The 17024-nt window shown below is 38.7% G+C and overlaps 2 protein-coding genes across 2 annotated transcripts in view; one reads left to right on the forward strand and one right to left on the reverse strand.

Annotated features, from left to right (window-relative positions):
• LOC119418514 (WD repeat-containing protein 26) overlaps positions 1-17024 on the forward strand; it is a 368230-nt gene that overhangs the window by 211436 nt on the left and 139770 nt on the right. The window lies entirely within an intron of this gene.
• ddx1 (DEAD (Asp-Glu-Ala-Asp) box helicase 1) lies at positions 1842-9145 on the reverse strand. Its single transcript, XM_037685818.1, has 26 exons — positions 9088-9145; positions 8905-8956; positions 8734-8797; positions 8628-8657; positions 8383-8479; positions 7902-7949; positions 7694-7777; positions 7489-7572; positions 7308-7384; positions 7151-7223; positions 6960-7036; positions 6743-6857; positions 6396-6534; positions 6120-6180; positions 5911-6009; positions 5694-5783; positions 5403-5591; positions 5224-5275; positions 4936-5082; positions 4721-4812; positions 4553-4625; positions 4395-4467; positions 2816-2858; positions 2626-2721; positions 2333-2453; positions 1842-2247 (listed from the first exon to the last, which is right to left on the reverse strand). Exons 1-26 carry the CDS (start codon positions 9101-9103, stop codon positions 2117-2119), a joined length of 2223 nt encoding a protein of 740 aa, XP_037541746.1. The 5' UTR covers positions 9104-9145; the 3' UTR covers positions 1842-2116.

Raw genomic sequence — 17024 nt, forward strand, 5'->3', positions numbered from 1 at the left:
TATATATATATATATGTCTTCTTGAAAGAACTTGTGGTAAATATTTTGTAATGAGACGTTTCTTGGTTTGGAGCGCCACCAAATGTTCAGTTTCAGTATTACATCACTTCCAACCTACTTCACCTGATGGAGATGGGATTGACTATACGATATAAGGCACAAGGCCCTTAAAACACTGATAATAAAATTCCTGCAAAAACACACCAGATGTTTTTAAAACTGTAAAAAATTTATGAAATGAACAGAAGAGCTATATTAAGAGGCTTACAATTACTTTGTCTGACAGTGACAACCTCAAAGCTGTTAGCTTAAAAAACATCTTGCCAGAATTTGATTTTAGGAGGAAAAAAAAACAACTAAAAAAAAACAACTGAGTTTAGCTTTGTGCATTATAAAGGCAACTTTAAACTGTCACTTCTTACCGACTGGTTATTGTGGAGTTTTATGAAGAAGAGACCAGAGATAATGGCTGGTCCTTCATTTTTGATGACATCTGAGCACACTCAATATTTGAAGTCACGAAGCTCATTATATCTTTCTCAGAGCTCAGATTTAAACAGAAAAACCACTAAGATCCTGGAGTACATCAGAAGGAAAGCCCCCGATGATGAACTAATGAGTGAATGTCTTCAGACAGCAGCTGAAACCCAATGCTGAAGAGCAGGAGCCATCATGAAACAATAAGCCTCTGCACAGCAGACTGAGGAAGTGGCTGATATAAATAAATCCTACCAGTAGAGACTGGGACTAAAGGACAGCAAAGAGGCACTAATCAAGGCAGCACAAAAGCAATAGAGGCTGGGGTCTACCATACCAGACAAGACCCAAGATTCAGGCTGTGCAAAGATGCCCCTGAGACAGTCCAACACATAATAGAAGGACTTAAGATTCAGGCAGGCAAAACATACATGGAACGCCATGACCAAGTGGCTGAAATATAATACTGGAACATCTATGTGGACCTGTATGGACTGAAGGTCTCACAGTCAAAGTGGGAGACGCCACCAAGAGTGGTGGACAATGGAAGAGCTAAGATATCGTGGTAGTTCCAGATCCAGACCATCATACAGGTGACGGCTAACCAACCAGACACTGTGGTGGTCGACAAGCAAGAGAAGAAGGCAGTGGTGATAGACGTAGCAATCCCAAGAGACTGCAAACATCAGGAAGACGGAGCACGAGAAATAAAGGTGTGAAAGATTAAATACGGAAGCTGTGGAGAGTCAAAGTGTCAGTAGTTCCAGTGGTCATTGGAGCAGTTGGTGTTGTGACCCCTCAACTAGAAGAGTGGCCCCAACAGATCACAGGAACAACCTCAAGAGATCTCTGTCCAGAAGAGAGCAGTCCTAAGAACAGAACCCTCAAACTCCCAGTACTCTGGCAGAGGACCAGTCAAATCTCAGAGGTCAAAGGTAAAGAAAAAAAAAAAACGTTTTAATTATTTAATAGAAAATTAGCAGGTGGTCTGAAAATGATTGGACAGAAAAACAACTTTGAAAAACCTTCAAAAATATTATTTGGCCTCAATATTGCAATTTTTTTTAAGAACATGAATGTAAGCAATCTACAATACATTGAGACCTAACTTTATAAATCCATTTAAGCTCTGATAAACTTTTTCTTTACGGGTGTCCCTGAACATTTTCGGCTGCTCATTAGAATTGTATAAACAAAGGAAAACTAAAAAGGAAAAAAAAAAAATCAGAGAAAAATGATCAGACCAGCACAAATGTTTGATTAAACATAAGACACAAAAATACGCCAACAATTTATTTTAGAATAATAAATCATTTAAAGCCATTTTACTCAACTTTCATGTTTAATTCACCCATATTGGTCAGAAAAAACAACAACAAAAAGTCCAAGAAATTAGGAAGAACGTTAAATTTCTCATTCATTATTCATTAAAGATGTTTCTCACTTCAAACATAAAAATAAACCCACTTAATGTTACCAGTTTCTCATCTAACTTGAGATAAATGACAAAAACAACTCAAGAGTCTGCTGAAATATCACCATTTCTGAGCATTTCCGTGTACAACGCATGTCAGATTTAAATATTTGAATATTTTAATTGTGAAAACAGAAAGCTGCTATGGTGTGAGCTGATTTATGCTCAGAAGGCCCTGAACAGCTGGTTTGGCAGGTATCCCAGATGAAGGAAAGATGTCTGGGCTTCTCTCTCCAAAATGGCCAACTCCTGGACTGTCGGGGCCAGAACATCCACGTGACCCTTATAGTTTCCACCTGGACAGGGAAAACAAGTTTGATGATAAACATAAACTCAACGAGTAAAAGGATCTGTTACAGCCAGACACACAGATCCAGGTACCTCCCAAAGCTCTGCGTTGTCCATAGGTCACCTTTCCGTCAAACTCATCCAGGGGTATTTTGATATCTGGCTCACACTGGGTGATGGTGCATTTCAGATGCTCCTCAATCTCTGACAGGAGCTGACGGAGAGGAGAGAAAAAGAAGAAATGAAAACATATGAAACATTTCTGACAAGATGACAAATCAACCTGCTGCTTTTTAAACCTTTTGCAAATCTCTCCTCGGAAAAAGAGGTGGCATTTTATTTCTAAAAGCACTTTTAACTCGTTGTCTAGGTTTATGTCTGTTCACCTCTTTCTCGTTGTACCAGATGGTGCACCCTCCGTCCTCCTTCAGCTGGGTGTTGTAGCAGCCTCTGCCTCGGTTTGGGCAAACATGGTACCACACCTAAACACACAGGAGGATGCACTTACTGTACAAACATACTAATAAAACAGCAAAAAAAAAAAAGTAAAATAAAAACAGAGTCCCTCTGGATTACCTTCTCTTTTTCCATTGCAACCAGGGAGATGGCAAGTCCCATTCTGTGAATTAAAATGGCCAAATAAATTAATAAATCAATCAACTTAAACAGAAAGTCACGTTTTGTTTAAAATAGTTTGTCAAAATTTGATATGAAATTAAGCTAAATGTATTACTATATTCTCCAGACTATAAGTCACTCTTTATTCATAGTTTGGCCGATCCTGAGACTTATAGTCCGAAGTGACTTATATACGTTTTTTCCTATTCATGACAAAATTTTTGACTGATGCGTTAAATGTTCATTCATTCGGACATGAACCAAAGCGTAAACATTACCATTTGCAGATGCGAGAGGGCCCTCTAGGCTTTTGACAACTATATGTTATTCCTCTTCTGCCCCCCACCCCCATCCTCCGGAGTTGGTGGCATTGCTCAGAAGCGACACTGAGGATGGTAAATTGCTTGTCGGATTTATTATGTTAATTAAGCCTGTTCAGAATCCCAGGTATGTTCTGTGTACGCGCCATGCGAACATATAACGTATACCGTTGGGAGTGCGAGTCCACGGGGGTGGGCGCACAACTGTGACAGACACAGACTCAGAAAAGGAAGGGAGGGTGCGGGGGTGGGCTATCTTTCCCCATCGCTACAGTGCAGCTTCAGTGAGACATGAGTGAGACTGGGCAAGAGCGGTTTGTTTATTTAAAATAATAAAAGCACAACACGAACCGAACATTTAGTCCAGTCCCTCAGCGAGCACTGAGCGGGCCAGGTCACCAGGAAATGTCCTGGCACTGTGTGTTGTTATTTATTATTAATTATTATTATATTATATGTTATTTATTTTATTGTTATTGTTATAGAGCTGCTGTTGTTTTGGCACATTGTTTTTGGACCATTAGTGCTTAGTGTATTCTTAGTCTTGTGTACTCTTAGTTTAGTGAATGTAGTATATTCTTAGTTCATGACTCGGATCTTACTAATGTTTTTCTTTACAATTTGTGTTTTTGTTGGATGTAACTTGGACCCTGTGTACATAGTTAGTCCCACCTCATGTATCACGTGTGGCGTGTATGACAAATAAATCTCTCTGACTCTGATTTCAGATTAAATGTCTGTTCTTGCACTTTGTGAAATACACTTCTAAATAAATGCGACTTATACTCTGAAGCGACTTATATATGCTTTTTCCTCTTCACGAGGCATTTTTTTGACTGATGCGACCTATCCGGAGCGACATATAATCCAGAAAATATACAGTAATTCAACTGAAAAAACCCCCAAAAACAACAAAAAAAAAAAAAAACAGAACCTCTTAAAAAGAGCTCCTTAGGGGCTGATTTCTGTTGGTTGTACTGATCAGTGGAATAATAGAAGTTTTCATTAACAGAAGAGAAGAAGTTGTCTGAGTCGATTTCACACTCCAAATCCTGTATTAAAATATTTTCAGTTCCAGTTGATCATATCCAGCAAAAAAAAAAAAAAAAAAATAAAATTCCCATTGAGTTTATGCTACGTAAGGTAAAAAAAACAATAACAAAAAATGAAAAATTAATTCATTTCACAAGTTTTTTCCTCTTTGCACTGATGCTTACCTTTCAGCTCGTCCGACTCTGCCGATACGATGGACATAATTCTGCTTCTCGTCTGGCAGGGTGACGTTAATCACTGTGATGGGTGGGAGGGGGCAGAAAGTGGTGAGAAATGATGGAAAAAGTACAACGTGAATGAAATTCAACGCTGGGTAATTTACCGAAGGGAACTCCGTGAATGTCGATCCCTCTGGCTGCTACATCTGTGCAGATCAGCAACTTCACTTCCTTTCTCTGAGAACACAAAGACACTTTTTAATTGGTTACTAACTGGTTGAAATCGCCAAACAACACCAGAAAGTTGTTTATTTATTTAATTTTTTTTTCACCTTGAAGCGCTCCAAGTTATTTTTCCTCTCGTTGGGCTTCCGATCTCCATGAAGACAAACACAGGAAAACTGGTGACCTTTACTGTCTGGACCTGGAGAAAAATCACAAAACTATTCAAGATTTGTCAGGAGGGGGAAAAAAAAAAATCAAACAAGTTTGTGCTCATTCTGTGGAGGCTAAAAACAAAAACTAAACGCTGGCAGAAAGAGCTCACCTCCTCCTTGCTGGATGAAGTATTGCTCCATGTTGTCGCAGTCAATCTTGGTGCGACAGAAGATTATAGCCTGGTCCATTTTGTGTTCTTTAATGGCTCGGACTGCGTACTCGCCCTTCAGCACCTTGATGGCTTCTGACCACATTTCTACAACAAACAGGTATAACCGTAAGGTTAAATAAATCTGTACTGTAGTTTAAGTGATGTGTATAGTGATTGGAGTAGCTGGGGGATCAAACTGAAGAATATATTTCCTGCTTCGAATCAAGAGATCAAACCAAACAGCACCTGGAGAGTTGGCTCCTGGCCTGGTGTTATCTTTGGCATGAACTTCATCAGTCTGAGACAAATCAAAGATTAAATGCTCTGTCAATAACATTCAGAACAGAAAGAAACAACAAGCTATGAAGTTTAGAAACAGGTTAGATTCCCACTTTTAATTCCTCGGCTTAGCACGGTGGACTCACCCTGATGCGGTTTTTGCCGAGGCGCTCCCACAGACGGTCGCTCTTCGGATTAACGGGTACCACCACGTGGTGGACGGTCTCGGGAACTGAGTCCTCCCCTTTCAGGTCCACCCAAGTGGGAAAGTGCATGATGCGCTCAGACAGCTTCTTCACATCAAATGAGTGCAGTGTGGCCGAACAAACGATAACCTAATAAATAAATAAAGTGTTAACACTCTGCACGATTTCACCTGTGGTTTGCTTTATTTATGATAAATCTTTAAATGAGGTATATTGTTTCAATGACCTTACCTGAAGCCTCTTGCCATCAGATGTGACCTGAGGGATTTGTTTGTGAATCCTGTTGATAAAATCTGTGTAGCCTGCTGATAGGAGTCCATCCTGAGGACACAAACGACAACAACAATTGCAATGTAGAACAAATGTTTAGTCCTTTTCAAGCAACAAAGGCTTTTTTTTTTTTTTTAAGTATAAAAGGTATTCAAATGCTGCAGGATGTTTCACGTACACACTCGTCCAGGACCAGAAAGCGGACTTGGGACAGACTGAGTTTCCCAGTAGATATGAGATCATCCAGTCTGCCTGGTGTTCCCACCACAATGTCAACCTGGTTTAAGAAAGGCAACAAAGCAAAAACAAGTCCTTTAGTTCATTTGAAAGTTTCTTAATAATTCAAACCAAGCAAGTGTTTGTTTAGAGACTGTTCATGGCGCATACCCCCTGTTCCAGAACTGCTAGCTGCTCTTTGGCAGCCACACCACCAATCACCAGAAGTTCCCTGTAGTGACAGATGGACACATTTTTATACATGTTGACTAGAAATATTTGTCACGATAGACTGGCTCCATCTGCTGGTAGCAATTTGTTACAAACAGAAATACAATTGTTTAATTTCAACAGAATACAACTTGCGAAAATAAATACATTTTCTGTATGAGTCATGGCATCGGGTTGTGCCGTCCAACTATGGGTACCCCCTCTGTGGAGACTTACCGTAATTTGGGATTATCCACAAATTTCTTAAACTGCTTGACATTGTTGAAGGTTTGCTCTGCCAATTCTTTAGAAGGCTCAATGATCAGGGCTTTGGGAGCGTTTGATGAAGCTTTCGCTTGACTCACTTTGGCACTGCCTGCACATTAGAGAACAAAAACATTTAGCAAATGCATAAACAACTACAATGTAGCAACTGCATCTTAGTTCAAACCAACAACAACAAAAAAACTTTTATTATAAAAGAAATCATAACAAATCTCAATCCAAACTATAAACTTGGAATTCCTTCTTCTCGTTTTGATCTATCAGCTTGCAGCACTTTAAGGTTAAACACACACACTCACCTGTTTGAGAAGATTTGACTGTGTGACTCTCTGGTGCCTGATCCAGGGCGACAAACCCACCCTTAGGGGGGTGTTTGAAATCTTCTCCTCCGAAGTTGAACTTCAGCTCAGCATTCTAGCAGGCAGATGAGATAGTTTTGTACAAAGTCATACTAAGATTGTATCAGTAGGTTTGTCTTCTTCTATTTATTGGTAGAAATGTATTCTTTGTTGATACCTTGAGAACGCAAGAGGCAAAGAAAGCCTGGCTCCTCATATTCTGAGGAATATCAAAAGCCAAACCCAATTCATTCCCTAAGAAGAGGAAAAAAACAAACAAAATGATACTAACGAGAGTTGTAATTTCTTCCAACTCTAGGTATGTTACTATTAATAATCATCTATTAGTTTCAACAATTTAGTCTGCACCATTTTTTGAGAAGGAAATCTGGCTCTTGTCTAGATCCAGATAGCATCCGATAGTGTCATGCATGGTAAACTCCTGCAAAGAGAAAATATAGCAAAGCCTGAAAACGACCATCAAATACTGTTCATGAATCCTAATAACGTAGTTACTAATTCTTACCTCTCCATAGCTATCAAACTGCTTGTTGTTGGACTTCTTTCCAGTTCCACCAAAACCAAAGCCATACTTATCAGTTCCTGAAAATAAATTAAAGAGTTACTGACCGAGTTACGGTTTAACTGAGGAAACAAATTTTTCAGCTGTTTTGTGTTCTGCCCTATGGAAATACTGTAGTGCATACCTAAATCCAGAGCTGCTTGACTGGTGGACCAGCCCACTCGGCATAGACCCTGGTCGTGGCAGGTTACCTCATAGTAGTACTTTCCTACATATTGAAAACAGAAACAAGAACAAGACTTTCAACCCCAATAATGAATGAAATGTAGAATCTTAATTAAGATGTTTTGGTAAAAAGTCTCTTTTTCAGGTAGGTTTGTTTTACACACCTTTTGTGACACCTTTAGTGGTGCGGCACCCATGCCACTCTTTAAACTCTCTGCTCTGGCAACACAGTCCGTCAGGTCCGATAGCTATGCAGACATGCAAAAAAAGAGGCATTGAATAATTGTTGCAATGCTGGAATCTGACAGTGTTTCTACTATAAGAGGTCCAACTGCATTCTAGTACTACTGATTTATTTCAAGTTCATCTTACCAAATGCTGAGCTACGGTCATATGGGTTCATCTGCCAGGTGTTGAAAACTGAGACAAAACAAATAATATGAGCAAGTCAAACATCTGGACTGCACACAGAGAAAGATTTTCTTCGTAAGTGCTTGAAAACAAAGTACAATGCTTTTTCACCAAATGTAAAATTTGTCATGTAGTTTGCCACGATGCAACTCAATATTTTATTTATTTATTAACCTTTATTTAACCAGGAAATTCCAGAGATCACAGATCTCCTTTGCAAGGGAGGCCTGAGCCTGAAGGCAACTTAACATGCATGTTTGGACTGTGGGAGGAAACTGGAGAAACCGGGAAAAACCCAAGTAAACATAAGAAAAACATGCAAACTCCACACAGAAAGACCCCCAGGTGTTAACCCATGAATCGAACCCAGGACCTTGTTGCTGTGAGGCAACAGTGCTAAACACTAAGCCATCATGCTGCCAAATATTAATGATGATCTCACCAGTTCCTCCTGTTTTGACCAAGGCTCTGCCCTTCTTGCCTTCCTGCTGGTCCTTCAGAGTCTCATACACAATCTGGATCACTGGGATACTGAAGGCCTGACGATCAAACAATTACTACAACAGTTACTAAACAGTAACTCTTACACCATAAACCTCTACCGCACAGTTTGATCTTCTGGCATCCACCGTTTGCCTCACAATACAAGTTTACTATTATATTTCCAAGATGAATGACTTTACTTACTCCTGTTTTGCCACTTCCAGTTTCAGCAGCCTTAAAGAGAAAACAATCAGGTATGTATTGTGCAGTTATGTACATAAAAAGATACAATGCAAGGGGTTAAGCTTACCATCAGTACATCACCTCCACCAAGAATCAGGGGGATTGATTCTGCCTGGATGTCAGTAGGTAGTCTAAGGTTCAAATATCCAAATAATAAGTAATTAACTTGATGTTAAACTTTCAAACAAGTAACAACAAAATGTCACGACGCATGTCATGATTTAGCAGATTAACTTACAGCCAGTCCATCTCCTCCACAGCCTGCGCTATCTCAGGCATTACTCCCATTTCTGTTTAAAGACACGTTTAGTGTTTCATTGTGCATAATAAATATTATGAACAGATAATATTTAACAAATTAGCAGGTCAAACAATTTAAAAGTCTACCGCTAAAATAATAAAATCACTGTAAACTTCTCACCAGAAAACGCTGCCATTTTTGATGCTATGAAGGCTACGAAGACAATTCAACCGGATGTGACGTATTCAGAATGCGCACTGAGTGCAACTCGTTTAACGGAGTGTCGTGCAGACTTTAAAACAGTAGTTCCGCACGAAAATCTACTTTTAAAATAAGCTAATCTCACAATATTTTATTTCTAAAAACAAGAAACTAAAATAATTATATATATAAGTTACAATATATTTTAATATGCAAATATAAGCACGAAATTCATTAATAGCTTGTTGGCGACACATTTCTTATTCGTATATTTTGCCCCTCGCCAAGCGCCGTAGAATTCTGACAGCTTGCGAGCGTAATCATGGCTGAAGGAAGCTCAGTAGAAGGCGAAGATGAAAATATTTTGTACGATTTACTTGTTATTACTGAATGGCCGCCAGAAACTGACACTCAGGTTAGTTTTATAAAACTTATGTTTATTTTTAGTCAATTGCATATGCCTCATTTTGAACATTATGGACTCAGAAAGTAAAGTATCCACAGTTGGGAACGATCAGCGGCGGAAAGCCACGTAGCAGAAATTTGTGATCATCGTATTTGTTTTTAATATAAGCAAATACTTAATATACTTGCATCATTTTATAGAGCAATACTGGATATATATCTACTCCAAATGAGTGGTCATACACTTATTCTGCTTTTTATCGAAAGTTGAATTAAGTCAATGTTTTGCCTCAACCTAAAATTTAACTTTAAGGAGATCAAACCGTTCTTTATCAGCATACCATACCATACCACTTTATTTATAAAGCACTTAAAACAGCTACAAGGCTAACCAAAGTGCTTTACAGACAGAACAACAGGTAACACACAAAGCAATATACAAAATGAGGTAAATCAGAATATAGACATAAAAACGATGCAGATAATGACGACAAACCAGTGTAGAGCATACAGGTTCAAAACACAGATCAGGTGGTGTTGAAAGCTACTGAATAATAGTAAGTTTTTAAACGGGACTTGAAAACCGAGAGGGAGGGGGCCTGTCTGACAAGCAGAGGTAACTCGTTCCAAAGTCTTGGTCCTGCTACAGAGAAAGCCCTGTCACCTCTGCGCTTAAGACGAGTTCCTGGAACTGTGAGGAGCAACTGGTCCGCTGACCTCAGGGAGCGTGGTGGGACATACAGTTGTAGCAGGTCAGAGAGATGGGGGGGGATGTTCAGCGATTTGTAGACATACAGAAGTATTTTGAACTGGATTCGAAAGTGAACCGGTAACCAGTGCAGTGAGGCCAAAACTGGTGTAATGTGCTCTCTTTTGCCTGTACTGGTTAAAAATCGGGCTGCTGCATTCTGGACCAGTTGTAGTTGTGCAATGGAGGTCTGACTGATACCAAACAGGAGCGAATTGCAGTAATCAGGCCTAGATGTAATGAATGCATGTATTTCTGTCTCCAGGTTATTTTTGGACACTATGGGCTTCAGTTTAGACAGCCGCCTCAGTTGGAAGAAACATGATTTAACAATCATGTTTACATGATTGTTAAGTTTCAGGGAAAGGTCCATTATCACGCCCAGATTAGTGACTCTTTGTTTTTCTGACAGGGTTAGAGCGGAGAGGTCGATGCAGTGGTTTGTGATTGTGTCGTTGGGAGGGAACAACATGACTTCAGACTTCTTTTCATTGAAACTTAAGACATTAAAAGCCATTCAGTCCCTGATGTCAGCCAGGCAGTCGAGCAGCGGTTGAATAGAGTATGTACCATTGTGTCTTAGGGGGAAGTAAATTTGACAGTCATCCGCATAGAAGTGAAAGGGCATGTTGTGTTTCCGGAAAATAACACCAAGTGGCAGCAGGTATAAAGAGAATAGGAGGGGACCCAGTATGGACCCCTGCGGATCCCTCCATTTAAGCTCTGCCGCTGCAGAACTAAAATCCTTGATGGAGACACAAAAGGATCTGTCAGTGGGGTAAGATCTGAACCAATTGAGGGCTGATCCTGTGACGCCCACCCACTGCTCCAACCTAGCAATGAGGATCTCATGGTCGATGGTGTCAAAGGCGGCTGTGAGGTCCAGTAGGACAAGCAGCACAGAATCACCGGTATCTGTGAATCTGAAGATGTCGTTAAAAACCTTCAGCAGGGCAGTTTCAGTGCTGTGGAGAGGTTTAAAGCCAGATTGGAAAAGCTCTAAGATGGCGTGACCCTCCAGGAAGCACTTCAACTGGGACTCGACTATTTTCTCCAGTAGTTTAGAAACAAATGGGAGTTTGGAGACAGGCCGGAAGTTGGATACGACTGAGGGGTCAAGGTTTGGTTTTTTCAGGAAAGGCTGGACAGCAGCATGTTTAAAGGATTTTGGCACCATGCCAGTGGATAAACTACTGTTTACTATATCAAGAATGGACGGACCTAGAGTTGGAAACGCCTCCTTTAGTAGTCGAGGGGGGACCACATCAAAGGGGGAACCAGAAGGTTTCAAGCTGCACATGACCTGCTCTACACAAGATAGAGTGATGGGTTCAAAATGGTCAAATAGAGCTACAGATTGAGGTGGGATGGATGGGTCATGAGTTGGAGGGGAAATGAGAGCCCTGGTGGTCGCAATTTTTTCCAAAAAGAAATGTAGGAAGTTGTCGCACAGCTCAGTCGAGGCTTCCAGAAATGCACTGATTGATCATTTTGTTTACATATTCATAACAGTAAATTGAAAGCATGTTAACGAGTTGTGTTCTTTAAATAAAATAACGTGAATAATTAACTATTTAATTATTATTCTAATTCCAGTTACGGGGCAACAAGGAGCACAACAGCTCTCTGATAGCAAAAGCTGTGATAGGTAAGTCCTGCTTTTTGTTAACTAAATTATAATATTTTACTTTAGCACCAAATATTGACCTTATTAAGTACCATGTTTTCAAGTTTTCATACTGTGGTAACGTTAGTTCGCGGTAGTTTTCATTACGTTTAGTGTAAATTCACTCACGAGGACTGCAATTGGTATAACTCCTTGTAGTTCTTCAGGAACTACAGAGCTGAAGTTTATTATCTGGAATGACTGAACTTTATTTTCTTTGTTTTCAGGGTTTGTCAACATCTACATGCATTTATAAAATGAAGGCTAGTTAAATACACATTTATCTTGCAGACAACTCCTCACTCAAATTATGTACTCCTCAAAAACTTGATTTTTTATTACAGTCAATGCAAAATTGCATTGATGAATTGATTTAAATAAAATAGGAAAACATGTACATCTAAGATGCAGTACCTGGCAATGGCTTCGTGTAGAAATAAAAGTAGAGATCTGGGAAGGTATTCTACAACCAGGGAGGTGTTAGTTTTCTTAGATAATTAAAGAGTAATTTGACTCCAGTTGTGCCATAATTCTTACTAACGCTGATTAATTTCCTACAGACCCATTCCGATTACTGCTTTACAATCGTTGGTATAGGTAAGTTTCTTTTGTTTTGCTAACCAGTATAGATAACTGGACTAACTTGCAGATGGCTTTATGCTCTATTCCAGTTTTTTTTTTAACCCCATACAAAAATCAAAAGTTATTTGTTTTGTTTGTACAAAACATCTGATTTTTAGCATCCTGATGATTTTTCGTTTTCATACATTAGCTGTATATGTCTTATTGTTTTTTTTTTATGAACACTGTCAAAAATCCACAGGGAAACCTAATCTGAGAAGCAATGAATGTTAAAACTAATGGATACTCTAAAGCAGGGGTGTCCAATCCTGGTCCCTGCAGCCCATTATCCTGCATATTTTAGATGTTTCTCTGCTTCAGCACACTGGCTGTAAATGAATGAGTGATTAATAGGCTTCTGCAATACTTGAAGACCTGCTGAAGAGCAGGGAAACAACTGCAACATGCAGGATGTGGGCTATCAAGGACCAGGATTGAGGATCACTCCTCTAGAGTGAAAACACATGCCCTGTTTAGTCATGTTAGAAAAATCACTTTTCATGAGGGAATAAATAATTTGCTTCTGTTGTGAATTTAGATCCAAACTCAGAACTCTTAACTTAAGGTCTCATTGAGAATGAGACCTCTTGTCTCAAGATGGCTTGCATAAACAAAGCTGAAATAAACAAAATAACAACAACAACAAAAGAATAAAGGCTGTTTTTACAATATTTAGTCACAAGTCCCCCTTATAAGTATGAATATTTAATTTCTAAGACCTGCAGTGGATATGAATAAAAATCTGTCTTTTATTCTTGTTGCACACTGTCTTCTAACTGAACACTTTAACACATGCCTGAATCTTTCAAACAGTGAATTATTTCTGCTTTGGCCTCTAGGCCTTTTAGCTTCACTGCAGGAGGTTAATTTGCTACATCAATACCTCTAAATATTTAAGGAGTCCTTTATCCATGTAAGTTTCTGTTATTTAAAGAAAGAATAAGGAGTTTTACCTAATATTCTCTGTTGCCCTACTGTTATTGTGCACAAAGTCGTTGTCGTTTTGTAGCTAACTTTAGCTAGATTTAAATATAAGTTTAAAACTGCCTTAAAATTAAAGACCCATCTTTCCTTAAAGGAATGCACATTGCCTGTTGGGTTTCATGCCAAAGTTTTAAACTGAGATTATCTTATGTTGAGAAGTGACAGACTTGAAGCTGTTTTAGTCAAACGTTTTGCTCAGTATCATGCAATATTACAAGACATCCCATAATCCATTAGTAATTGCTTTATGTGTTGAAGATGACTCTAAGCTCCCACCACAGCAAATCTGAGCTCCAAACATCTCTAAGTTAAAGCCACATTTTTACACCAAGGTCAATTAGCTGTGGCAGCCATTTTGAATTAGTTTGACTCTTAGATAGATGATACCAGTCAACCAAGTGTTTCCAACGTCCCTTGTTGTTGGAAGCAGGAAATATTTCATTCTGAAAGTTTCATCAAAACCCATCCAGAGATAATTTTTCCAGTTTTACAGACAAATTAACCTGCACAAACACAGACAAAAACATTATCCCCTTCGCCTTTTGGTAGCAGACATTATTAAGAAACACTGAAACTACAACAATACTTTTAAAAAGCAGCTGAAGACACATTTGTTCAGATTGGCTTTTAATTAGTTTTGTTTTTGTCTTACATTTGTCACACAGACGTTGTTTTATCTCTCCTTCATTTCAGTTTATACAGCGCCAAGTCACAACAAAAGTCATCTCAGTGCACTGATCAGAAACATTTACATATAAAAATAATAATTTAACATTATTTATCTGAGGAGCAGACGGCTTTGAGTTTAACTTCCATCACAGAACTCTCATCTTGAGCAAGCATGAAGGTGACAGTGGAAAGGAAAAACTCCCTCATGAGGAAGAAACATTTAGCAGAACCAGCAGGACAAGTGGTCATCTGCGTCGACCGGCTGGGTTTGAGAGGAACAGGAAGGAGGAACAGATACACAATGGCAGGTCAAGAATCACATGTTAAGATAGAAATAACATAAAATTAAAACTAATCAATTTTAACAATTCATTTAAGAAAATTAGGTCAATTTGTCCTCCAGTAATCGAAGCCTATAGCAGCACAACAAGCCAACATTAACTATATGATTTATCAAAAAAGAAAGTCTTGAGTCCAGTCTTAAAACTTTACAATATGTCAGCCTCATGGACATAAACTGGAAGTTGGTTCCACAAGAGAGAAGCCTGATAACTGAAAGATCTTCCTCCCATTCTGCTTTTGGAAACTCTAGGAACCACGAGTAAGCCTGCAGTTCTGGACTTGACAGAGAGCCAATGGAGGGAAGCTAAAACTGGAGAGATATGATCTAGATGTGACAAATACATGAACCAGTTTTTCTGCATAATTTTTAGATAAGATGTTTCTAATTTTGGTGATATTACGCAGGTGGAAGAAAGCGGTTCTAAAGACATGTCCTAATCAAAAATAACACCAATATTTTTAACATTAGAACTGGAGGCCAGACTAATGCCATCCAAGGAGGACAAAAGACTGAAAAAATCATTTCTAAGATGCTCATGTCCAAAAACTAAAACCTCGGTCTTGTCTGTATTCAAAAGCAGAACATTTAGGGTCATCCAGGCTTTTTATGTCTTTAAGACATGCTTGTAGTCTAAGTAGCTGATTGGATTCATTGGTTTCATGGAGAAATATAACTGTGTATCATCAGCATAACAATGACAATGTATCCCATGCTGTTTAATAACTTTACCTAATGGAAGCATAGACAAGGTAAAGAGTATTGGTCTAAGCACTGAACTCTGAGGAACTCCATGACTAACTTTTGTGTATGATAAAGATTCATTATTTACATTTACACATTTGAATCTATCAGATAAATATGATTTGAACCAATTTAGAGCCATTCCTGTCATCCCAATATCATATTCAAGTCTCTGTAGTAAAATATTATGATCAACTGTATCAAATGCAGCACTGAGGTCTAACAGGACCAGTATAGACACTTGTCCATTGTCTGAGGCCATGAGAATATCATTAATGACTTTCACCAGTTCAGATTCAGTGCTGTGGTGAGCTCTAAAACCTGACTGAAACGCTTCAGATTATTTCTTTGCAGATGATCACGTAACTGACCAGCAACTATTTTCTCTAGACTTTTTGAGATGAAAGTTAGATTAGATATAGGTCTATAATTTATCTTTTGTGTTTTTACGTCTTATATTCTGTAAAGCACGCTGTGATTTCTGATCTGTAAAAGGTGCTATATAAATGAAGTTTTCTTACTTGCTTACAAGTACAACAAAATTCATGTTGGAAAGTGATCTATGATCAAGGCGATGATGTTGTAGTTAGGCATGAACTGTTGTGTCCTTTAAATACATTTTATATTAAATTGATCTTTGTTTTAGCCCCTCCAGCTCGTCCCTGCCTCTTGGTCTTGTTCGACTGGCACACAAACAGATCAGCTGGCAGCTGGTTCTTTCAAGGTACGACAGACACAACTGTTCCAACCACGCGTTTGTTCTGTGTATTTAAGTCCTGAAGTTGGCTGCTTTTCATGCTGACCTGTACAAACTCTCTCCCTACTCCCTCTTATTGAATCTCATCCAATAATTTATCTTTGTTTGAATCGACAACCCAAGCAGAAAAGCTAGATTTCTTTCGTCAGTTGTTAATTTAACCTACACAAGATCAAATGATGCTGATGTAGCCGTTAATTCGATCTGCTCTTACATCTTTTTCCTACTTCTTATTTCCTCTGGGCGTCTGTTTGGTCTGTTTTCTTGCTCTCAAGTGTTTTTGTTCCAAGTCTTTTTTTTGCAGGGGTAATCCATCCTCCTATTATAATTTTCCATCCTCACACCATAACTTTTATTTTTCCACCTCTTCCGTTTTTTTTTTTCATGTAACATTTGCATACTCTAATAAAGGAATTCCTCTCGCCCGCCGACTTTCATGTTTTAGATTGAGATCATGGTATGATGAAGAGGACAAAGCTATAGCTTTAGCTTTAGCTGTTTTGGTTTAAACTACATGTGCTTTGTTATCCATCATTGAGAGATGTGGTAGAGCTCAGATTATGTGTTGAGGATCACTCTCAGCAACTATTACATCAAACTTTAACACAATATTAGTATATCCGACTGAGTTGTTGACATTTTGGTGTTTGCTAAAGTCTGTTAGCTGTGGCGGAAATCTAGAATTGGGTTGTTTATCCAATGATTATTTAAGTTTCATTAAAAACCACTATGTGGCTCATGAGATATTTTGCTAACAAACAGTGGTGGGTTTTCTGAAATGAGGGTGGACTCAAAAATTGAACAAGATAATTGTCTTTTGTAGAGATTTATAAAAAAAAAAATTGCGATAGCAAGATTGCAGATTCCACAGAGTACAGAGCGGCAAAGAAACTAAACAAAGCTGGAAGTTTGTGCTTTCGCTCCGTTAGACAACAAATAAAGTGACATCATAATTCTGTAATCCTCCTGGAAGATTCTGATC

The sequence above is a fragment of the Nematolebias whitei genome, chromosome 12, assembly GCF_014905685.2.
Source record: "Nematolebias whitei isolate Nwh7 chromosome 12, NemWhi1, whole genome shotgun sequence".
NCBI classification, from domain to species: domain Eukaryota; kingdom Metazoa; phylum Chordata; class Actinopteri; order Cyprinodontiformes; family Rivulidae; genus Nematolebias; species Nematolebias whitei.